Consider the following 24,537-nt stretch of genomic DNA (forward strand, 5'->3'; position numbering starts at 1 on the left):
ATTTATTTATTTATTTATTTATTTATTTATTTATTTATTTATTTGATGGAGAGAGAGATGGCCAGCGAGAGAGGGAACACAAGCAGGGGGAGTGGGAGAGGAAGAAGCAGGCTCCCAGTGGAGGAGCCCAATGTGGGGCTCGATCCCAGAACGCTGGGATCACACCCTGAGCCAAAGGCAGACGCTTAACAACTGAGTCACCCAGGTGCCCCCCCCCCCTTTTTAAAAAAGATTTGGCAAAATGCTACCTTAACACCACTGTAAGCCCCAATCTCATGCCAGGCCCTGCCATGTGGCTTGACTCTCCATGCCAAGATCACTACCCACCCCCCTCCTGAGCCTGCCCCCCCATCCCGAGCCCGCCCCCATCCCGAGCCCGCCTCACCTCCTTGTTCACCACCATATTGCACATGCATTCAGTGGCCGCCTGCCGTAGCTGGTCGTGATTCTCGAACATGTAGTTCTCAATGTCAGGCAAAGCCCTCTCCTTAAAGATCTTCTGCCTAAGGTGTGAGAGGTGGGGAAGGAAGGCCACTGAGTCCTCTGCAGTGATGATTTGGAGTTTTTGGCCACCCAAGGGCCAGTCCGCCCTGCTGATGGTTCCCTCCCACGTCCTCAGCCAGCATGGTTTGGATGACATCGATCCCTCCCCCCAGCTCCGGGAAGGGCACCAATGGGCATAAACTAAATGACAGCATAGCATTCCGGCCATAGCCATGGGGTCTGTGATGAATGTGTTCCTAGGCTGGAGATTCTTCTGTATTATTGCTGCAGAAGAGAAATTACTTCTCTCTCTCCCACTGGACATGAAGCCAAGAAGTTGTGAGATCTGGAGCGACCCTTGTGATCGTGACAGAGGGGAAGAGCCCATTTGAGAATTAAGACAACACAGGCAGGAGGAGTGGACAGAAGTAGGAGAGTGGGGAGTAGTAGGGAAAGTAGAGAGGAAAAGAAAGTACGAAAGTGGGAAAGCCTGCATCAAGCCGCACCTGCATCTGGTCGCCCCAGACTCTTATTTACATGAGTCATTGAATTCCCTCTATGCTTAAACCAGTTAACAGTTGAGTTTTCTGCCCCTTGCAGCTGAAAGAATCGCAGCCCAATTCTCTCCCCCATCCCCTGGCTCCCAAGAAGGAATCCCCATCCATCCAGCTGGGTATTTTTTTATTACTTTAGTCAGAGAGAAGTGTCTTTATAATCTTCTTTGCATTCACTACGTGCTAACTCAAATCCCTCCCACTGCGGGTGTCTACCCACCTCCTTTGATCCTGTCCTCAGAGGAAAACACACACGCTATATGTGAAACTTCCACCAAACCCTTTCTGGGGCTCCTCCCTCCCCACCCCACTCACCGGAGTTTGTCACTCCGCCCAGACAGATTGGTGAGGCCCAGGAGAGCCTCGTAGTTCTGGAGCCCGTCCCTCTGTGTGTCCAGGAGACTCACGAGGGGCCGCACCACCTCATACACCTGTGTGGAAGGGTCAAGGAATGGGTCAGGCGGAGACCATGTGCCCCCAGACCCTACCATTTATAGGTGCCCAGCTTTAGAATTTCCAAAATGCTTGCCCGCCCACTGTCTTTGCAGCTTTCACGATGACCCTGAGAGGCAGGACTTTTCCCCTTACTTTGCAGACGAGGTAACCCCAGTTTCTAAGAGGACAGTCCTGTTCAGTCAGAGGCAGAGCCAAGCCTGGAGTCCAGGCACCTCCAATTCACAGCAGTCTCTGTGATGGCACCATGCCCCCTCCCAGGCTGGGGGTAGGGCGACAAGGAGAAAGGCCCCTAGGAAGAGAGGAGACTCCTCCCATTGCCCCATCCCACCCACCCCAGCACCGGTACCCACCCGTTCCCCCGGGAAGGCGATGTCCGGGTTAGAGACGGCAGCGATCTTTGCCAGAGCGTGGGCTGCCTTCACCTTGCCCACGTCTGTGCCCTCCAAGGCCAGGGGAATCAGCGCCTGCAAGAGAAAGCACGGTCACTCGTCTGTCACAGACCTCCAGAAGCCTCTCTTCCCATCCCGCCTCTCCAGCCGCTGTCTGCTTCTGCAGTATAAGCAAGCCTCGAGCACCACAGAAAACGATTACATCCAGAGTCACAGGGTCACTCCCCTGCTGCCCGGCACACTTCGAGGTCCTCTCTCTCCACCTACACGCTCCGGCGCCCATCCACACTGCTGTCTCTTGGACAAATCAACACACTGACTTTTTACTCCCTGACTTCAGTCAGACCTGATCATTCCAGCAGCCACCTCCTGAGCAGTGACTAGGAGCCAAAACTTTAAGTGTAGTTTTCTGTAAACCTTGTGACATCCTGCAGAGTGATTGTGCAATTTTTCTCCCACGGGAAACTGGTTCGGGGAGAATGAGTAATTTGCCCAAAGTTATGCAGCTAAAAAGGGGACAAGCAAAGACTCAAAGACAAATCTTCTACAGTGAAGTCCACGGCCTGTGCACCTGTGCCATGCTTCCTTCCAATAGCAAGGAGGATAAATGGGATTCCACGCCATGAAATCAGGCAGAAGTCAGTTTGGGGCCATAAGCACAGACAGGACAGATACCTGAATGACAGTATTCCAGGAGGCTGGGTTGGGGCATGGGGTACATTATTGTCGGGCCAGGCAAAAAGCACATGTGCACGTACACACACACACACACACACACACACACACACACACACACACGTGCTCCTCCCCAGTGGATCACCTTGTAGGATAGCAAACCCTATCCCACCAATCACCTTGCCACCACCTTGAGCCACGATGGTTCCTCGGTCTTTGGGGTTATCGCAGAGTGCCAGGAACACCCTGTAGGGCAAAGATGAAGGACACGTAATGTACACCCTTCCCAGGCATCAGCAGGCCAGCCAGTCAGACCTGGTGAAGCCCCGGAAAGTGCTGCACCTTCCCTGGCATGAGCCACGCTGGCCAGATCCTGCCATGGATATAAGGAGCTGGAGAGAAAGTGAAGCCAAGTGAGGCTGCAAAGAGCCACCCCCTCCCTATCTGGGGGGAGAACAAATGGCTTCTTGCTGCCCATCAACCAGGAGAAAATCATCACCACAGATGCACCCCAGGACCTCTGTGATCTGGCCCTCATCCCCCTCTCTGGTCTTACTAGCACTGCTCTCTCCTGTGTACCCCACACTTCAGACATATTGCAGGAGAACCCCATCTCATTCACTCCTTCTCCCTCTGTCCTCAGTGTCTATAGATGCTGTCCCTTCTGCCCGGAACCCTTCCTCCCTGGCATTTGCATGGTTCCGTGTCTCCCTTCATGGTTCCACTGAGTCGTCACATCCTCCAGGAGGGCTTCCTGGCTTGCCCTCCCACCTACCTCCAATCTGGCTGGTGGGTGTCTGCTTGTGCTCCAACCAACCCTCTGTGTTTCCCCCACTGTATCGTAACTGTGAGCCTGTCTTCCTCCTCATCTCACTGCACAGAAACTGTGCCTTTCTTCTGCGGGATAGCAGGTGCCACACAGGGCCTGGGAAGCAGGTAACCAGGATGGACAGTGACCTCTTTCCACCCGATGCAAACGTTCAACTGTGATACCTGCCCCACCATGCCACTTTTCGATGTTGATCCCTTTCCGTCTCCACTCCAGGCCCCCTGAATGGCTCATTCGCTCATTTATTCCCCTGCCATCCCTATCCCCACCCGGCCTCCCGGCCCCAGTCCCCTCAGACCCCAGCCCTGGCCTGCTGCAGCCCCACCTGGCCAGCAGCTCTTTGGTCTGGTCGGTGAGGATGGCACTGTCAGCTTTCACCATGCAGGCCAGCGTGGAGGTGACCCCCGCCTTCAGAAGCCGCTTCACACGCATGTCTATGAAGTCCTTCTTGTCCTGGGGAGACGAAAGGGGGGCAGTGGGGAAGGAGCCTGGGCACCAGGCCAAACTGTATGGGAACTAAAGGTGGTTCCTGACAACTAGTGGCAGGCTGAATAATGTCCCCCAAAGATGTCCACGCCCTAATCCCCAGAACCTGTGACTGTTACCTTACACAGCAAGAAAAGGACTTTGTGGATAGGATCAAATCAAGGATCCTTAGACAGGAGATAATCCTGGATTATCTGGGTAGGCCCAATATAATCACCAGGGTCTCAGTAAGAGAGAGGCAGGAGGGTCAGAGTTAATAGAAGAAGATGTGACAACAGGAGCAAAAGGTTGGAGTGATTTAAGGTCACTAGCCAAGGAAGGTGGCTTCTAGAAGCTGAAAGAGACAAGGAAACAGATTATCTTCTCAGAGCCTCCAGAAGGAACCAGCCCTACTGACACCTTGACTTTGGCCCAATGGGACTGATTTTAGACTTCTGACCTGGAAATAGGTCAGCACTGGAAGGTTTAGAACTGGAAGATAATAAATTTGTGTTGTTTTAAGCCATTATGTTTGTGGCAATTTGTTACCACAGCAATTGGAAACGCATATACTCCTCCAGATTCCCTTTGCCCAAACAATAGCCAAGGGGGTGTCTGGCATGTTCTCCTCTTCCTTGCCCCTCTCCCCCACTCCCAGCACAGAGCCCGAGCAGCTGGTGTGGCAAGAAAATCATCCCAAAGATTCTTCATTCACAGAGAAGTGAAATTAAAGAGATCATCCAAAAAGCTAGATGATCCATATATTACTTTTTTTTGCAAAAGTTTGGCTTTTCATTGGTGGGGGGAGGATATTAGGGGACTTAGGTAGGAGGGAGAGGGGATAGAGAGCAGATAAGTTGACATAACAATGGATTGGGTTGTGCTAGAAATCCAAAATCAGCCCCAGGGTTGAACAGTCTCTACAGATAGTTCTCGAAGTAGCTGGGAAGAGGCTGGCAGCCGTGGGCATCTCTAGACACCAGATTTGAACTTTACAGCAGCAGAAAATGCTATATACTTTTGCCTGCATGAAACACTATGCAGCTTTAAAAACTGATTCAGAGAATGACATAGCAGGTGACGGGGATTAAGGAGGGCACTTGTCGTAATGAGCACCGAGTGCTGTACGGAAGTGTTGAATCATTAAATTCTACACCTAAAACTAATATTACACTGTGTGCTAACCGGAATTTAAACAAAAACTTAAAAAAAATAATGGCATAGCAATATGGAAAACACCTAAAGTCTTTTCCCGAAATTAGGCGCAAAATGATAACAACATTCTGATTATAACTATGAAAAGAAAAAAGACGCATAGAGAAAAACAGCCTCTGGTAGGTAATATAATACGCCAAAATGCTGACAGTGGTCAAGGGGAGATGATGTCATTGTGAGTGGTCATTTTCTTTTCTCTGCTGTCCACCTTTTTGTTTGTTTTGCAGTGTGGTTATATTACTCTATTTAGAAAAATCTAAATCTTTTACAGGCTGGAAATACAATGCATTTCATTCATATTTAAACCACATACAAAGCATACCGTTGAGTCCAGGGAATCCCTGGGGAGGGCCCCAAGGGGATTTGTGACATGCGGCCTACTGCCGACTGGCATCTCTCCCCCTCTCATTATTCCTACTTAGCACCCATATCCCCAAATCTAGATATCCCAGGAAACAAAATTTCTGTAAGCGTTGGAAACATGAAATACACTGTCTGATGTCCATGAAACCAACAACACAAACGTTCATCATGGCTCCGTTTGATTTTCAGACTACAAATGGTTACAAATGGTTGGGTCCTCACCCCCCCACCTTAAGTAAAATATTAAACTAAGGGGGGAATGAGCACCACCTAAAATATTAAACTAAGGGGGGAATGAGCACCACCTATCGTGGGGGAAGTTTATCCATGATCCTCTTCAGTTTCTCTGAGTCCTATTCCCAGTCGTCCCAAACACACACACACACACACACACACACACACACACACACACACGCAGCACCCAGACATCACTATCTTTCCGTTCCCCTCTCTGGCAGCCTGGCGGGACAGGCCCCTCCGGCGTCATCCCTAGCCCACCTTAGGGTGCTCCTCGGGCACGTGCTGCTTGGAGAACTTGGCGAGCTGCACCAGCTCGGGGATGACCTCCTTGACATCGTAGCTGTTGGTGCAATTCACCAGGGTGGTGGCCACCGAGTACAGGATGGTCTTGTCCGCTGTCTGGAGTTACAGGGTGGGGAGAGAGGAGGAGATAGGCAGAAAGGAAACTTTAGAACAGATCTCTGCTTCCAAGATGGCCCCCTGGCCGGTCCGGCAAGTTGGTTTGGGAGGAGTGTGGTTTGTGCAGCCCAACCTGGAGAAGAGCAGGTGGCAGAAGAGGGAGGAGGGAAAAGGAACTGGCTCTGCTTGTGCAGGGTGGGCAGAAGTTTCTCCGACACCTGCAACAGCACCCCTGAGAGCATGGGTGGGGGGCCCCCTGAGTACGCGGCTTACTCTGTGCCTATTTCCAAAGCCCAGTCTGACATGCTTTGCTGTGGAATTGGGTGGGGGTGGAGTAGGGGCTGGACACGTCTGGTCTGGCCTTGCTGGAAACTCCCTCCCTCCCCACCTCCCTTTGGTGGTGGAAAAGAGCCAAGACATTAGCCCAGCAGAGGAGGAAAGGAGTCTGGGAGGCACTGGGAAGGAGGAAGGGGCCCAGAAAGGGCTAGGCACTGCCTCTCAGTCCCTCAAGACCTCACTTCCTGAGGGTCCCAGGAAAATAATACCATCCTCTTATTCATCTTCCCACTGCCTGGAAACCATGAAGAGTCATGAGCCCATTTTATGGTCAGGTAAAACAAGGGCCAGACAGGGGGAAATAACCAATCTGTTTTACACAGGTAGGAGGGCCGGAGCCAGGGTGAAGACACAGCAGTCCCATTTCCCAGGTTCAGCAGAGGACCATGTGAGCCTGAACCCAGGAGACCTTCCCTGAGGCCAGAGGTCAGGGCCACGCTTGCCTTAGCCAGCTCAAACATGGCCTGCAGGGCAGGGATGTCCTGGACAAAGTCGTCTTTCACGTCGGCATCCAGAGTGAGGTAGGCCAGGCCCTCCACTGCCCATCGCCGGGTCCGGGTATCTATGGACGCATTGCACAGCCACCTGGAAATCGGGGAGGAAGAGCGCTGGGCATGGATGCTGGGGCTCGGGTCAAGAGAGTGGGCCGTTTCAGGGTAGTGGGTAGTAGGTGGGGGGCCTTTTACAATGTGGCATCCGCTAGAGTGCATCCCAGAGAGGAGGTGGCGGGCCTGGGGAAGTAGGACCCCCTTACTTGCGACACTGTTTGGCCAACTTCTCTGTGGCCCCTTCAGCAAACTGCCTGAGGCCGTAGTCGGTGCCTCCCGCGGAGCCGAGCTTGCAGAGTCCCTGCGGGGGGAAGGAGACGCTTGTAGAATCAGACACACTTGGGGACAAAGGGCCTTGCTCAAACAGGTCCCTGTGGCTGAACACCTTTCCCCTTTATCGTTGCCTGGATAAACTTCTATGCCAGCTACAACACCCAGCTCGGGTGTCACCTCTTCCAAGATGCCTTCCCTGAGCTCAGCTTCTAGGAGAGGGTGGATGCTCACGAAGCTGGACTTTTTCATCCTGCCCCTTTCCACCGCCATTCGGACCCCATTGATGTTTTGTGTCTGCTGTTTTGAAGCATAAGCACAAGACATACTCATCTTATCTGAAACGGCAATGGTGAAGGTTATTCTCGCACAAAAACTGGCCCAGAGCACAGACCTTGTGGGTAGCGAATTCAGAGGTGCAGAGTTTTACCCAGGAGAAATTGCACTCTCATTAGGAAAACATGCCTTCCACAAGAGAAAACTCATGATGGCAGAAGCTATAATTAGTTCTTTAAAAATGGGTATAAACAGAAAAACACATCAGTGGCTCAAATTGTCACTGTAATTGTTCACAAGCAAAATAAAAGACCCATGAAAGACCTTCCGTAAAATGAAATCGGAAACACTGAAACAGGTTACCTGTGCCATCCAGAAACTGATTAAGGACACAAACTGACTTGTTTGCCCTGAAAATACTGGTTGGACAGAGGCTCCTCAGGGTTAGCGCTGTTCAAAAGCACGGAGGCAAAGGTCCCCGGCGTCACGCAACAGGGCCCGCCATGCTGAGTCTACGTTCTCAGAGCCCCCTGCTTGTCGCCTTGCTCTGCGGGGGCCTGTGGGTGGCTCCGAGTGTCCCCTACGGTGTGGGCCTCTTGCAGGTGGGGCCCATGACCCATTCATCCTTATGTCCCTGGTGCCCGGCACCGTGTGCGGGACCGACACTCACCACCAGCGTGCGGATCTTGATCTTCTCGTTCTGGGTGGTCTTGTAAATCTGTTTGAGCAGCGCCACGCCATTGGTGATGATGAAGGTGGCACGGCTGAGCTTGGTGGATGCGTGGATGAGGGCCTCCACGGCCACCAGCTGGTCCACCTCGCGCTCCGAGCCGCACAGCGCCACCATCATCTCCATCACACCTTTCAGTCCCAGCAGCTGATTGCCCAGGTCTAAGGGGCCTTGCAGGACCCCTGACACCGTCTGAATGGCAATCACGTTCTTGTCCATGTCCTGGGGGTCAAACTTGCCCCTAAAACAGAGGGCAAAGTGGTGAAGAGAACTGGCTGAGGTGGGTGGGAAGAGTGTGGGATTTGGGGGCAGACAGACTTGAATTCACATCCCGGATGTGCTGTGTGACCTTGGGCAATTCACTGAATCTCTCTGTGCCTCAGCTTCTTGGTCTAGAAACTGTTGGCATAGTACTACTACTTACGAGAGTTATGGTGATGGTAAATGATATAACAGACATGCCTTGGGTTCTGTCCCCAAGAAGCACACTCGGATGGATGGAGATGGACATGCAGGAAGTTTCTGAGGGAGAGCTCTTGGGATCAGCTCATGTTGGAGAAGGGAAGGAAGCAACACTGGGCAGAGGGACACACTGGGCGGCCACTCAGCATAAAGCCTCAGGCTGTGATGAGTCCTACAGCGGGGACACACTCCAGAGTTGTTTCCAGCTGGGGGAGGGACAAGTAATTGGATGCTGGCTGCCCTGGGGAGGGTGAAGCAGCTGTCTCCAGCTGAGGGAGGTCCCAAAGAGAGGTTACAGGCGAGAGCCGTCAGTGACCGGGCTTCCCAGCAGCTGGGAGGTCTAGTGGGACAGTACACCAACCACACCAACACGTGGTGCCTGGCACACGGCCTCACTCGCAGGGTCACCAAGTCACGCAGTAGCCTGAGCTGCTTACTTCCACGTCTGGTCCCAGGCCCTCCCCCAGCAACTAAGGGGTCTGCCTTTGCTTTCGGAATCGACTATTATCTACTCTACGGGAGAATCTCCGTGTGGTGACGTCAGCGATGACACGTCTTCAGATCTTTCTGTGATCTGTCCAGGTTGGTCTGATGTGAGGGACCAGATGTGCACAGTGTGATGAACGCAAGAAAGAAGGCGGCGTGGTCTGGGCAGGAGAAAACGACACTGAGCCAGAGTGGGAGACCTGGGCTGTGGTCCCACATCTGCCTCGGGTGGGCTGGGTGACCTGGGCAAGTCCCTGTCACCCTGAAGAGGGTTGGCTCTGGAAGCTCAGAGAGCCCCTCCAGTTCCGACACCCACTCCGTGCTGGGGAAGCCAGAGCCTTTCATAATCGGTCAGGGTCTGCCCTCTCGGCCCGTTCCACCCACGCCAGCGCCTGCCCCAGCCCCTGACGAAGCAGGGTAGCTTGCAGCCTTGGGGAGGGCCCACCTCAGGCACCTCTCCTGCAGGAGGTGACCTCGCCTGCTCAGGCTCAGTTGCTGGTCCAGGCAGGTGCAGGCCTGTGCGGGGGCAACATGCCGCAGGTGGCTGGGAAGGACCCTCATCCAAAAACCTCTGACCTCCCGAGGCCTGGCTGGGTGATGGTTCCTGGAACTCAATTTGGGACCCCATGAGAGACTCAGGAAGTTAGCTGCAAAAGCTGAAGCTGAGGCAGAGAAAGACCAGAGAAGCCCCGAGGAGCTTTCCGTGAAACAGTCAGGAGTCAGGAGAAGCTACGGGATCGAGCAGGAGCTGGCAAACTTTGGCTACTTGGCCAAATTTGGAAGGCTGAGAATAGTTTTTACAGTTTAAAGGTTTTTTGTTTTTTGTTTTTAATATGCAGCAGAGGGCTGCACATCCCACCAAGCATGGCCCTTTAGAGGAAAAGTTTGCCAACTCCTGCAAGGAGAAGGACAAAGCAGAGTGTCTCCATCCACCCAAGACTCACCTGGGATACTTTTAAAACATGCAACTTCCTGAGCCACAGCCTGGACTACTGAGTCAAGTGGGGTCCCAGAAGTCTGAATAATTTACAAGCATGAGGATCATTGGAGAAAAGGGTTAAAAGATGGTGCAGCAGTGGGACAAGAAGGGAGGGGACACACAGAGAAAAACAGAGACTCAGAGTCATCGGAGTCACAGCGATGGTAGAGCGGCAGTGGGGAGACAGAACGCCACTGTCGAGGGTCCCAGGCCCCTGTCTAGGCTCTGCGAGGCCACAAAGTGCTGAAAGTCTCTACAGAGCCAGGTCTCCCTCCTGGACAAGCTGACATTTGTTCCTTCAACAGCAGGAGCTCGTGGTAGGTTTAAAATAAGTCCAAAAATATGTTGACGCTCCTCTGTGCAAAAGGTAGAGCCTAACTCTCTCCTCTTAAATGTAGACCACCCCGGGGCGCCTGCATGGCGCAGTCGGTAAGCGTCTGCCTTCAGCTCAGGGCGTGATCCCAGGGTCCTGGGATCGAGCCCCGCATCGGGCTCCCTGCTCCGCTGGGAGCCTGCTTCTTCCTCTCCCACTCCCCCTGCTTGTGTTCCCTCTCTCGCTGGCTGTCTCACTCTCTCTCAAATAAATAAAAAATCTTAAAAAAAAATGTAGACCACCCTAATGGCTTGCTTCTCACGAAGAGAATGTGGTGGAAGTGATTGTGTGTGACTTCTGAAGCTAGGTTATAGAAGACATTGCGACTTCTGCCTTGTTCTCTCTGATTCGCTCACTCCGGGGAAGCCCAGCTACCATGCGGTAATGCTACTCAAGCAGCCTGTGGATAGTCCACACTGGGAGGAACTGAGTCAACAACCCGCACCAGCATGCCAGCCATATGAGTGTGCCATCTTGGAAGCAGATCTTCCAGCCCCAGTCAAGCCTTCAGATGATGGCAGCCCAGGCCGACCTGTGACTGTAAGTTCATGAGAGCCCCAAAGCCAGATCCACCCAGCCTGGCCACTCCCACACGGCCGTCATATTGTGAACTAGTGAGTGGTTACTAGGACTTCAAGCTGCTAAATTTGGGGGAGATTTGTTATACAGCCATCGAAAACTAATACAGGTGTGATCCCATGAGACTCACGTGATGTACTCCTCACAGATCTTGCGGAAGTGGTCGCGCTCTGGGTCACAGCGCAGGTCATCGTACAGCTTGTTGATGAGGATAGAGGCCAGCATGCGGGTGTTGTCTGTCAGAGGCAGGCAGGATGGCAGCTCCGGGACCTGCCCCACCACCTTCAGGATCTTCCTCAGGCCTGCAGGACCGATGATGGCAAGCGTCAGATCCCAGCTGGGGTCTGTCCTCACCAACACACCGTCTTGTTCGGTTGTCTTAACCCCAGCTTCCCTTCAGCGTGCCCTCAGGCAGCACATGGCTAACCCACAGTGAAGGGCACTGGCATGCACCTGACTGCTACACCTGCCTGCCCCTGGGTGAGCAACTCACCTGCCACTGTGGGTGGGCCTCTATTTTCACATTTACAAAATTAAGACGAGTTGAACTCAGATGGCTGTAGCAGTGCTAACACTCTGTGGGTTGATGTATAACCTTTCTCAAATACTATCTGATAGACTCTCTTCCCCAGGCCTCATTTCTGTAAAATGGGAACCATACTACCTACCGCAGAGCATTGGAGGACTCAATGAGGTCATGTACGGAGGCCACCTGGAGCCCTTCCAGACATGTCGTCGTCACTGAATGAACATTTATTATTTATTTAGGAAATGCTACATTTGCTATTTATTATTACTATCTCTCCTCCTCTCTCCCATTGAAGAATCTTCAATGACTTCCTATTACCCATTATGCTAATTCAATCATTACATAACTATTAAATAAATGAATGAATGCATAAATGAATAAATAAATTAGCACCTTTTAGTGATACTGAAATAAAGGGTGCAAACCTTTCCTCAAACAGCTCACCGCGCAATAAGGGACAGTCATCTAAAGATTACAATAAGCTGGATAAGGACAGAAGGTGTGATAAGATCAGAGTGGTGACGCCACGGATGGGGTACTTTGCTCCAATGAAGAAAGACTTGTAAGTTATTCTGAGCATTTACTACGTGCCCAAGAGCTTTACACACGTTCCTTCATTTAATCCTCATAAAAACCTCCTGGTTAAAAATCATTATTCCCGTTTTCAGAGCGGAAAATCCAAGACATGGAGAAGTCGATGCCCAAGGTCACACAGCTGGTCAGTGACACAGCAAGGACACTGTCCCAGCCGTGCCTGACTTCAAAGCCCGTGATATTAACTGTTATGTCATGCCGCCTCTGGGACACTTGAAAGGCTGACTTCAGAGCCAGGTTTGAGGAGTGGCTGGGAGCTGGTCCAACCTTAGGTGGCACAGGTCAGTGGGAGGAGGGACACTCACGGTAGATGCTGGGAGGCATGAGCGTCTAGACGCTCAGAGGGAATTAGAAGTGCTCAGCGGCACATTATCTGTCGTGCCCACTTTACCACCCACACAAAAGCACTGGCAGGGCTGGGGAGTCCTGGGAGGGGGCTGGGGAACCAAACACTGAATGCCCCTGCTCCACCTCCCCCCACCTCCCCAACCAGCCCCCACACTCCCCTTCCATTCCCAACCTTGCCTTGAGCATCTCATTCCCCTTCTATAACCCTCTGGACCTCGTCCTCAGCCATCACTGCCCCTCCCTGAACCCAAAAGCTCACTCGAGGCTGGTGCTCTGATGGCCCCCCAGCGCAGGTCTCCCAGACCAGCCTGTACAATGCACTCCCTCCACAAGGCAGTTTTTCACTAGTGTAACAGGGTTCGAGAGTCCGCATTATTTTTTACCCAAGGGCTCTTTATTTTGGTGCCTCGGATAACAAATATTGCTCCCCACCTGCCCTCCCCATGAACTGTGTGGTTGGACCTCGGTCACAGTGCAAAGAGAAAGAGGTCTGCGCTTCCCCCTTTGAAATATACACACAGAAGACCAGAACTGAGGACGGAGGGGAGGTGCTGAGGGAGGAGATTTATAAGCACTGATCTGTTACACTGCACTTTGCCAAGACCTGTGAAAATCAAACAAGGAAGTACAGTATCAAAAAAAGATCTATTTCAAACGGGTGAAAGCCAATCTGAGCCTTTTAGAACAAGGGATGGTCTGGGTGCTGTCAAACCCGTGGGAGTTCCGCACAGGAGATTATAAAGCCATGGGTACGACTCCCAAACAATTGGAGTAGATTTGGGAGAGGGCTAACACCCTGGAGCTGACCAGTTTAGGGACTGTCTGCTGGAACCTTGTTACTGTGTTTTATATATAGGACACTGGATGCCCTTTCTCCCTTCTAGAAGGCCTGTGAAGTATTTTGCCAATGACGAGACCTCAGGAACATTACTCCCTGGCTGGCGGAGCCCCGCTTGTCTTTGGCATTGCCCTGCCTTGGTGAGGTAACTCTGTCCAGGTGTTTTCCAGTGTGTGTGGACATTTTCTGGGGGTGTTCAGGCCCCGAATTCAGAGCTGCGCCTTGATCTGTGTCGTCCCCAGCCCCCTGATGGTTTCTAACTGCTAATGCCCTTTCCTGGCTTTTCAGTGGGACTGAAGACTTATCCCAGACAAGGGCCACACCTCTTCTGCTTTCTGCTCAGCGCCAGATACCCTGGTGCCCTCTTGAAAGGCTGGAGGGAGCCCCAGACCCTCCCACCTCCTCACCGTTATCCACCACATAGATGGTACGCGAGTTGTCATGAATGGCGAGGTCCTTCCTGGGGACGTTCTTATTGAGCAAGTTCAGGGCCTGGTCCCTGCCCTGGCCAGACACCTTCTTACTGACCAGCATGTCGAGCAGGTGGCTGGTGAGCTGCTTCAGGTCCTTCTTGCTATCTGAGGAAGGAGAGGACAGGGGTAAAGAGAGAGGAGGGAGTCTCAGATCTATAGTACCAGGAATGGCAGAAGCTTCTAGAAGGACTCGGGAAATATGGACTCCACTGTTTCCTGGATGTTGGAATTTCCCGGGAGAGTATAGTATTGGCCATATCACCCCAAAAAATGGAGAGACATCCCTAGACAAGACCCCCCAAGTGGGCCTCCAGCCACTCTGCCCTGGGCACTGATTTCTACAACAGCTCAGGTTGTCCTGGAACAGCTCTGGTTCTTAGAAAGTTCCTTATTCCTAGGCATGACTGGCAGGGAGCCAGGGACACTTCATGTAGCTTTTAGTAAACTGATTTAACAAAATGTTTTCCAGAAAAGAAATGTATACTCCTTATAGACCTCTTACTCCCTGCAGATCCAGGCGTGCTGGGAGCCTGAATTCAAACCTCGGATGGGATGCCACATGTTCCCTGCTGCTGGGGGATTAAAAGGTAAATGGTTTTTCCTGCTTTTGCCCTGTCTGACTTCTCTGCACCTTCGGGAATTTTGTTCTCACTCTAGGTTGTAGCCAAAGGCAGACAGGGAGGCAGGCAGGCAGGGAGGGAAGCAGGGAGGCAGAGAGGCAGGGAGGGAAGCGGGCAGGGAGGGAGGGAGGCAGGCAGGGAGGGAAGCAGGGAGGCAGAGAGGCAGGGAGGGAAGCGGGCAGGAAGGGAGGGAGGCAGGCAGGGTGGCAGGCAGGTGGAAAAAGGAAAGATCTCCCCAAAAATGTCATATAAATGACGGACGAAGGAATGAGGCTATGTAACGGGACAAGGAAAGTCATCAGTGGACACGACAGTTTGTTTCCAGATCAGGGTGTGTCACGAGGGTGAGAGAACAGACTCATTCTGTGAGGCTCCAGAGGGCAGAATTGGGGTCAGAAGGGGAAGGAAGCTACAAGGAGATGGATTTGAAATGAGTATCTAGAAGAATTCTTCAGCAGAGATATCCAACAGCTCTCTACTTCCCAAGGATACTATGGCCGCCAACGGAACCACCCCTTTCAGGGTCCGTCTTCTTGGGGATGCTGTTCCACTCTGGCCCCGGGTTGGTCATGGGACTTACAGCACTCCCAGGAGCTTAAAAGCACTTGCACATTGGGGCTTGTCCATTGAGAACGTAGCTACCATGCTCTACGGACACCCAAGCTGTCCGCTAGAGAGGCCACAAAGAGAAACACCAAGGTGTCCTGGCCAGCATCTCCAGTTCACCACCAGTTGTACAAGGGAGGGCATCTCGGACCCTCCGGTGGTTCTAGCACAGAAAAAGAACGACTTGCTGACCATTACAACAGGAAGTCAGAACCACATCAAGAATCTAGGCGGCGCCTGGGTGGCTCAATTGGTTAAGCATCTGCCTTTGGCTCAGGTCATGATCTCAGGGTCTTGGAATCGAGTCCCACATCAGGCTCCTCGCTCAATGGGGAGTCTGCGTCTCCCTCTGCATCTGCCCCTCCCCCTACTTGTGCATGTGCGCTCTCTCTCTCTCTCTCTGTCTCAAATGAATAGATGGAATCTAAAAAAGAAAAAAAAAAGAATCTAGGATGCCCAAAGGTTCATATTATTAATCTACAAAGAGCTCTTATGAATCAATAAGAAAAACACCAATACTCCAACAGAAAAAAAAAATGGGTAATGACATATGACAAGTCATTTGAAGATGAAGGAATCCAAAGGGTTAATGAAAATAAAAATGATCAATCTCACTAGTAATTTTTAAAAATTCAGATGAGGTTATTTTTGCCTACTGATTAGGAAAATATCTTTTTAAATGAGAGTATTCAAATCTGGTAGAGAATGAGTGGAGATGGGACCCTACTGCATGACTCGGGAAGAGCACAAATTCATGCGCCGTCTCAGAAAGGAATCCAAAGTATCACGGAGAGAAAACTTCAGTTGTGTTCACAGCCATACTCCCATTACTTAGGAATTTTGTTCCAAGAAAATGATTACAAATGCAAGTGTAGCTTTAGGTAAAGAATGGTTACTGAAGTGGTTTTTTATAAGCATGCAACTAGAAGCGACCTAAATCTCCAATAATATAGAGCTGGCTGGTGAATTATGATACAGTCATAGAATGGAATATAATGAAAATATTTATGAATGAACCTGCCTTTGTGACCTTCCCAGGCAGAGCAGGGATTTTTAAAATGATGCCCAGGACCCGGATGTGCCGGAAGAAGCCTGAGTCTATACGTGCATGTATTTGGAATGAAACAAATGTAAAATGAATGATTTTTAAAATAAAAAATAATCTTTTTTAAGAACCTTAAATGGTATGCGATACTCATATAATGCTTAGTGAAGGGAAAAAAACACACAAAACTACTCATAGCTGAATTCCAATTTTGTTAAATAGATATTTATGCGGATGGACAGAAAAAAGACTGGAAAGACACACATGGCAGTGGTAATAATTATCTGGAGGGGGGATTACAGGTGGGTTTTTTTTTTCATCTTTATGTATTTCTAAATTTTTCCAAATTTTTCCAATAAGTCTCTGTTACCTTTTTCTAGTTGTGGTAAAATATACATGATAAAATTTATCATTTTAACCATTTATTAAAAGATTTTATTTATTTATTTGAGAGAGAGAGAACATGAGCGGGGCAGGTGGTGTGGGGGGGTAGAGGCAGAGGCAGAGGGAGAAGCAGACCCCTCGCTGAGCAGGGAGCCAATGCAGGGCTCCATCCCAAGACCCTGAGATCATGACCTGAGCCAAAAGCAGAAGCTTCACCGGCTGAGCCACCCAGGCGCCCCTCATTTTAACCATTTGTAAGTGTCCGGCTCAGTGGCATTAAGAACATTCACATTGTTTGCTGCCGTCATCACCCTCCTTCTCCAGAACTTTGCTATCCTGTAAAAGCCAAAACTAAACCACTCATTTCCGCCTCTCCTAGCCCCAGCAACTGCCAACCCGCTTTCTGTCTCCGTGCTTTGGACTACTCTAGATACCTCATATAAGTGGAATCAAGCAGCACTGATCTTTTCTGTCCCTGGCTTATTGCACTCCGCATAATGTCCTCAAGGTTCATCCACGTGGCGGCCTGTGTCAGAATGGCCTTCCTTTTGAAGGCGGATACTACTGCATTGTGTGTCTAGACCGCATTTTATCTCTCCATTCACCCCTGCGTGGACACTCGAGTTGCCTCCACTTTTAAGTGATTGGAAATGACGCTGCTGTGCCTCTATTACTTTTACAAGTAGAAAAGAAATATAAAAATAAAACCAGACCACCTCCACACACAGGGAATGAGCCGTCGGAGGGGACAACTGACTCTCCCTGGCCCCCACCCTTTTAAAAAACACAGAAGAACGTCTCCTACCTAGAACCAGGGCTTCCTCCTTCCCCCGATGTTCTCGTTTGTCCTCCCCTGACAGAGAGTCAATGATGGTCTGGAGCAGGTTGCAGACGGCCAGGGACATCTCCTCGTTCTCCATGGCCATGAGGCCACAGATTCTGTCTATCCGGACCGCGTGGAGTATCACCGTGGCCTAAAGCCCCAGCAAGACCCACCGTCAGCTGTCTGCCCCTCTCTTCCAGCTGTCGTGCTGGTGAGGAAGAAGGGGATGAGCAAACCCACCCTCCCCCTGCAGGAGGGATGTAAGCCCAGGCAGCCAGTGCCCTGTAGGGCCCACAAGCCACGCCTCTTTCCGGAGGCTTAAAGCTGGGCTATCCCACACAGGAGCTGCCTGGGGCCATTGAGCACGAGTGATGTGGTGCGTCTGCACTGAGATGTGCTCTAAGTATACAGTACATACTGGGTTTGGAAGATTTAGTATGATAAAATGCCAACCATCATAGCCTTTGCATTCTGCTCTGTCTCATAAACCACTTTCAATAAGCTTATGTTCACATAAAGGCATTTCCTGCTCAAAGGGAAATGCAGAGGATCAATCTCTGTTGAATCCAGGACCATACAATCAAGGATGGAGGGGGACACCTGAGACTTTGTATCAAGGTCTATTTATGCCACCCGCTCCCCACCCACATGGCACCCGCAGCCCGACGCCCAGGCCCTCACCCTAGCTCGGTGGCCACTGCACATGCCCGACAGGGTCCGCACGGCAGCCAGCACCAGCTCAGGCTTCTTGGTGTCCAAGAGCTGCAGCAGCAGGCCCACTCCGTTGTTTTGGAAGATTGTCTCAGCCCCTGCTTCTTCACGCCCTAGGACGATGAGGTTGTTGGCAGCCTGAGGAGGAAGGACAAATGAGGGTCATGGAAGAGGTGGGGCTGCCAGGGCCTTGGCCAGGGGCCGATGCAAGGGCTGGTGTAAGGACTGGATTTTCTTCTCCTTTCTTTTTTAAGATTTTACTTACTTATTTGAGAGAGAGCCAGCGCGAGTGAGAGAGAGATTAGGAGCAGAGGGGCAGGGGGAGAAGCAGGCTCCCCGCTGAGCAGGGAGCCCAATGACTGTGGGGCTCAATCCCAGGACCCCAAGATCATGACCAGAGCTGAAGGCAGATGCTCACCCAACCTAGCCACCCAGGCCCCAGGACTGGATTTTCAAAACACCTTTATACTGGATTCTTTCCCTGTAATCCTACTCCTGGAGATGTAGCCCAAGATCATGGTTCAAAAGAAGAGACGATGTAACTTGCATAAAGACCAACTTGATGAAATACAGTGCAGCCACCGAAGTCATAAATAAAAAGATTACCCAGCAACTTGGAAAAAACAAACAAACAAACAAACAAACCCACTGGTAAGCAGAATCCAAATAGTAGGTTCCAGAACCCAAAGAGTAGATTGCACTTACATTAAAACAAAACTGTGTACATACGCTTATGGATAAGGACTAAAAAAAGGTATTGAAGGGTTAAATGAATTAAACAAGGAGGTCTTTAGACTGAGTGGCTTTAATGTCCTAGCAGCTAATGTAAGCAAACCCAAACCTAAGCCTATAATGTCTCACGATCAAGAAGTCAAAACTTAAAAGCGCCTGGGTGGCTCAGTTGGTTAAGCATCTGTCTTCTGCTCAGGTCATGACCCAAGCGTCCTGGGATCAAGCCCCATGTCCAACTCAGTGGGGAGCCTGCTTCTCCCTCTCCCCCTGCTCATTCGCTCTCAATAAGTAACTAAAATCTTTTTTAAAAATTTAAAAATTAAAAAAAAAAAAGAAATCAAAACGTAAGAACAACCAATCACAGCTAACTAGGCTTTCCCAAGTAATGTAACTGCTTAAGCTATAGCCAATCAAATAATTTGGTTGCTTTGTTTCCACCTCTTTTCTGTAAGTCTTTCCCCCAGCTCCTGTGGGTGGAGAGCTCCTAACCACTTCCTGTTTCGGGGCTACCCCATGCAAATCAATTTTGCCCAAATAAACTCAAAATTATTAATATGCCTCGGTTTATCTTTTAACAGGAGTGAAGTGTTTTTACATGGAGAATTTTTTCCTTTGAAATTTTCTCTGGAATATGGTTTCGGCATTTGGGGTTTGTTTACCAGTTCAGGGCAATCTGAAGTGACAGGGGTTCTCAGGAAGGTGGAAGGTGGTGGGCAGAGAGAGCAGAAGGGTCTTGAAAGTTCTAGGTGTGAGTACTGATTCTGCTATGTGCCAGCTGTGTGAACTTGGGCGACCCATGGCACCTCTCTGGATCCCAGATTTCAAAATTAGGCAGTTGAGCTAGAAAGTTCCACCATTGTCTTTCCTCCCTAAAGCCTTGAGGATACATATACCTTAAATGGCCCTAGATCAGGAGAGGAGGCCGCAGCAGAACCTGAGAAGCTGGGGTTGGGGAAGAACTCCTGAGGCAGGAGAAGGAGAGGGTGAGCAAACAGAGGAGGAGTGGGATGTTGGGGAAGAGGCAGATGAGAATCCCAGGCCAGCACCACCAGAACCATCATCACTCTCCCAGTCAAGGGCTTTGTACTTGTCCAGGAGCATTTATCAATAACAACTCATTAAGTCCTCACGACAGTTTGTTATAAAAGGTATTTGCATACTATATGGACTTATTGACCATAAAACGAACAAAATTTCCCCAGGCAATGTCTGTCGAATTCTTATAAATATAAAACATTCAGATGTTCAATTTCTTTCCTCTGAAGAAAGACCAGAAGGGAACATTAAAAAAAATTTTAAAAATAAAGGCAACAAATTTGGCTAAGAGGATGGTATCATGAGCAAATATTTTCATATTTCAGGACGAATTTTGGCAATCTTTTAGAATGGAATAGAACATTATTTTAACGTGCCATTTTTAAAGTTCTTAGGGTGGAAACTATGGTATGGCAAGTGGGGCATTTGCTTTGGGTGCAAAATTTACAGGGACACCAAAGACCTCAACAATCAAGATAAATAATATCTAATGCAATATTTTAAATGTCAAAATCAATGCAATGAAAAAAAATCCAAGATGAACAAAATATCAAAAATTTAAATAAAGACTCCAACACTGCCACATAACTCTCTCCTCATTGTCTGACTCTAGTCCTGGCCTTTATAGCCAGGATTAGGGAATTTTCCAAAGTGCTTAACTTTTGGCCTATTTTTGTTCATTTTCTCCAAGGGGTCACCTTCCTGCCCCCTCCCGCAAGCAGTCAGGCAGTCACTGTCCAGAAATAGGGGCGGGGCCTGCAGCGGAAGTGCAGTTCTGGGGGAGGTGTCCCGCGTGCGCCCTCTGCTGGCCGGCCGGTTGCCCAGCACTCGCCTTCTCCAGCTTGTCAGCTTCGCTGTTTTCGTCCAGGAGGATTTCGAACATCTTCTGTACCCTGGAGTCCGTGGAGAACTGCACACGGAGCTGAGGAGAGAGGAAGGAGTGGAGAAGGAGACAGGCAGGGGTCCACATTCCAGGCGGCTCAGTAAGTATTAAGGTATCTCCTCTGGACCCCTGCATTGTCACTCATTCACTGAACACATTTGCTGAACAACTGTTACGTGCCAGACACTGTTGCAGAAGCTGGGGGTAGAATGGGGAACAAAATCAAGTCCTTGCCCCACTAGGCTGACAGTCCAGTTAAGTTTGCTATCCCATTTGGTCGTCACAAATCTTGGAAGGCTACAGATCATCACCCCAATTTTACAATCTAGTTAATAATTAGCTACGGTATACTTACACATGGGCTAAAACAGAAGTAGGTGTCTAGGATCAGAAACCTGAAGCTGTTTTGAAGCATCTCTTCACACATATTAAAACTGTTACGTTCGAATGTGTTATCCTGACATCCCCAGCCCCAGCTCCCGTGCTCTGAATCTACCATAAAGTGACCTAATTGATCATCGCCCCCACATTTGCCAGCTCCTTCTCTACCTCCTGCTGCTTTGTTCTGCTGGTTCACAGTCCTGCCTCTTTCCATCCCGGGCTCGTTTCCTCCTAGGGGGTCTCTCATTTGCCACCCCATCTCGGGTCCCTCCTCGGTTTGTTTACACAGCCCCCGAGTCTGCACTCTGGACAGTGTGCTGTGATCCCACCGTGGGGCTGCCCCAGGCACAAAGGAGCTACTGAGTCTCGGAGCAAGGAGCTTAGTGATCAGTTACCCTCCTGCTCTTACTGAGGGGGAACTGACACCCAAGGGATCCCTGAGAAAATTGATACCTAAGCCAGGACTAGGATGCAGGATTCTTCACCTCTGATCCAAGTTCTCCCCACCCCACTCCATTTTCCCAGAAAAGATTTCCTGTTCCTACTGGCTCCTGACTCTCTACCATCCAGCAATACCCTCTACTCAATACTGCCTCTGTCCTCCTAGAAAGAGAGGAAGAGCGGCGCCTGGGTGGCACAGCGGTTAAGCGTCTGCCTTCAGCTCAGGGCGTGATCCCGGCGTTATGGGATCGAACCCCACATCGAGCCCCACATCGGGCTCCTCTGCTATGAGCCTGCTTCTTCCTCTCCCACTCCCCCTGCTGTGTTCCCTCTCTCGCTGGCTGTCTCTATCTCTGTCAAATGAATAAATAAAATCTTAAAAAAAAAAAAAAAGAAAAAAAGAAAGAGAGGAAGAGCGTGTTGTATACATACTAAGTTACAATTTTTTTAAAAGCCTCCATCTGAAATTTAAGAGACCCATGTTCTAGTCCTGGCTGGCTTGTGCCCTCGAACAAGCATCTCTGATCATTCAAAGATGGGTGGATGGGCGAGTCTGCTTGGCTATTCTCTGACACCTGCCTGTGTCATGTGTTCACTCCATCCAAGAGTGGGGAGGGAGGGTTAGGCCTCCCCTGATGTCCTGCTTCCCTAACTTGTCCCTACTAGGAGTGGGGGGAGGCAGGCCAAGGCTTGCGGGGAGCGGTCCAGCTCACCTTCTCTTGGATGCTGGTATTGAGCCTCCTCAGCGTCTCCTGGAAGTTTTGGTTCCGTGGCTCGAGGGTGGCACAGCGCTGCACATCCTTGAAGGCCTGGTCCAGCTTCCCCAGGTGCTCCAGCGCCTGGCATCGCCGATACAGAGCCTTGATGTCCGAGGAGTTGATGTCAATAGCTAATGAGGGAGACGGGGCCTCAGGGGCCTGGGCTTCAGACCACCGTCCTCCCTTCGCTGTCACTGTCCCCAATTCCAGGGACTCTATGTCTTCAGGGGAGATTATCCACCCATGTGGACTCTCTGGCCCAAGGCTCCCCTTTGTCAAGGAGGCAGTAAGAATCATAGCCTCAAGGTTGGAAGGGAGCTTAAGGGTCATCTCCTCTAGCGCCTGATGCTTCAGTCTCTGCTATGTCATGATCCCAGCCAAGCGTTCATCCAACGAGTACTTGCCTACCTCCAGGAGTGGGGAGCTCCTTCCTTCTCAAGGCAGCCAAGCAGCTCCATCAAGAAAGCCCTTCCCTCTTCCTACCCGAAATATATCTCCCTGTAAGTTTGCCCTTTTGTCCTAAGTTCAGCCCTGGAACCCCTGAGATGAAATCCAATCCTTCCTCCTTGTGACAAAGGCCGCTCTCCATCCCACCTGGGAATTGCCTTCCCCAAGATAAATATTGCCACTTCCCTCAACCGCTCTTCACAGGATATATTTCCAGGCCCCACTCCAGCTGGTTTCCTCCCTTCTAAACTCACTTCAGACTATCTCTCTTTCTCCTAAAAGAATAGTAACCAGAACAGAACCCAACGAACACCTGCAGCCAAGAGGTCTTCCCATTCTGATGATGCACTTGAGCCAGCATTGACTGAAGTTTAGGTCGAAGTTGAAGTTAAAGTTAAGTTTAAAGGGTTTTGTTGTTGTTGTTGGTTTGAATGTTCATTTCTCCCTAGTCCCTGTGGAACGGGCTATTGCCTCCCTCCTCCCCTCAGGGACCCCAATCCCACAGAGTGGACTGGGCTCACGCCCTGGTCCTGGAAGCCGCAGGAGGAGCATACCCTAATTTACAACAGAGAAGGGTCTATCTTCACCATGACATGAGGATTTTTGGAAATATCTTTTAACAAAAGAATCGCCCTCGACCTACGATTTAATAAATAATGCGAGTTGCAAAAATGCAAAAATCTAGGGATGGCCTCTCTGGACATCTGAAGTCCCGCCTGCAATGCCTAGGATGGCGGTTACACAATCTGTAATTCCTTCAATTGACAAAGAGCCTCTTAGACAAAACAGAGATGTTGGGGGGTGGGGGACGTTGGGGGAGGGGCGCTCACCTCTTGAGGCATCTGAGGCCGCCTGAACGTAGCTCTCCTGAGAAAGAGGGAAGAAGGAGCCGGGGTTAAGGTAGGAACAACGTGGAGAGAGCCAGGGAGGGTTTGCTGGGGAGCTGCCAGCGGTCAGGGGCCCAAGGTGGGGGGGGCCTTGCTGGGCACGGAGGAGGGGATGAGCTGTGGCATTAGGCAATCCTGGGTTTGAATCCAGGCTCTGCTGCTAATTACCCGGGAGATCTTGGCAAGCTATGGAGCCCTCTGAGCCCTGAATTTGTCATCTGTGATATGGGCACGAAACAGCAGTAACGGGGCTGTTAGTAAGATGCCTCGAAATAACATTTAAAAACCCCTGGCGCGATGCCAGTGCCCATTAAGTTGACTCCTAATGGGAGGAATTTCCGGCTCCCGGAAGAGTGGGTCAGGCAGTGGGTCCAGGAAAGCAGTGGGGGGCGCCCTTCTCCAACTTGAGGGGTCCAGGTGAGAGGGCTGGAACAATGGACGATGCCCATCAGGCTGGGGGGCTGCTTCCGCACCCCGGCCTCCCAGCCCTGGCCCTCAGCCTCCCGCCCTGCCCGCTCCAGACCGTTTTCAGGCCACAGGCTGCCCGGTTCCGATAGAGCGTGGCCAGCAGAGCCTTATCCTTGGTCAGCTTCAGGGCCTGGCTGTAGCTCTTTGTGGCGGCCTTGTAGTCCTGGAGCTGGAAATGCCGGTTCCCTTCCTCCTTCAGCTGCACCGCTTCTGCCTCCGCCATCTGTCAGGACAGGAGCAGCTCCGTCTGGCCAGCCCCTCACTCCAGACCCAGGACTGGACTCCTGGCCTGAGGTGTGAGGCTCCAGGGTCTCCTCTGACCAGGATGGAAGGCGAGGATTCCGCCTGGAAAGAACCCACCCCCATCACCCCCAAATCCACCACCCAGAAGGACTTTATAGTATTTGCTTGGAGAATAGCATGGTTG

At 50.8% G+C, this 24,537-nt stretch overlaps 1 protein-coding gene across 1 annotated transcript in view; it reads right to left on the reverse strand.

Moving 5' to 3' along the window:
* UNC45B (unc-45 myosin chaperone B) overlaps positions 1 to 24,333 on the reverse strand; it is a 30,167-nt gene extending 5,834 nt beyond the window's left edge. The window contains exons 1-18 of the mRNA XM_040639832.1: positions 24,166 to 24,333; positions 23,586 to 23,622; positions 22,264 to 22,439; positions 20,678 to 20,767; positions 19,704 to 19,772; positions 18,049 to 18,216; positions 17,350 to 17,518; positions 13,824 to 13,994; positions 11,238 to 11,409; positions 8,169 to 8,469; positions 7,159 to 7,253; positions 6,848 to 6,989; positions 5,928 to 6,068; positions 3,712 to 3,839; positions 2,737 to 2,803; positions 1,844 to 1,957; positions 1,353 to 1,468; positions 386 to 503 (exon numbers count right to left, since the gene is read on the reverse strand). Of these exons, the coding sequence (XP_040495766.1) occupies positions 386 to 503; positions 1,353 to 1,468; positions 1,844 to 1,957; positions 2,737 to 2,803; positions 3,712 to 3,839; positions 5,928 to 6,068; positions 6,848 to 6,989; positions 7,159 to 7,253; positions 8,169 to 8,469; positions 11,238 to 11,409; positions 13,824 to 13,994; positions 17,350 to 17,518; positions 18,049 to 18,216; positions 19,704 to 19,772; positions 20,678 to 20,767; positions 22,264 to 22,439; positions 23,586 to 23,622; positions 24,166 to 24,333 (2,442 nt within the window). The remainder of the gene's footprint in view (positions 1 to 385; positions 504 to 1,352; positions 1,469 to 1,843; positions 1,958 to 2,736; positions 2,804 to 3,711; positions 3,840 to 5,927; positions 6,069 to 6,847; positions 6,990 to 7,158; positions 7,254 to 8,168; positions 8,470 to 11,237; positions 11,410 to 13,823; positions 13,995 to 17,349; positions 17,519 to 18,048; positions 18,217 to 19,703; positions 19,773 to 20,677; positions 20,768 to 22,263; positions 22,440 to 23,585; positions 23,623 to 24,165) is intronic.
* Between the last annotated feature and the right edge of the window lie 204 nt (positions 24,334 to 24,537).

Source organism: Ursus maritimus, unplaced genomic scaffold (assembly GCF_017311325.1).
Source record: "Ursus maritimus isolate PB19 unplaced genomic scaffold, ASM1731132v1 scaffold_24, whole genome shotgun sequence".
Taxonomy (NCBI): domain Eukaryota; kingdom Metazoa; phylum Chordata; class Mammalia; order Carnivora; family Ursidae; genus Ursus; species Ursus maritimus.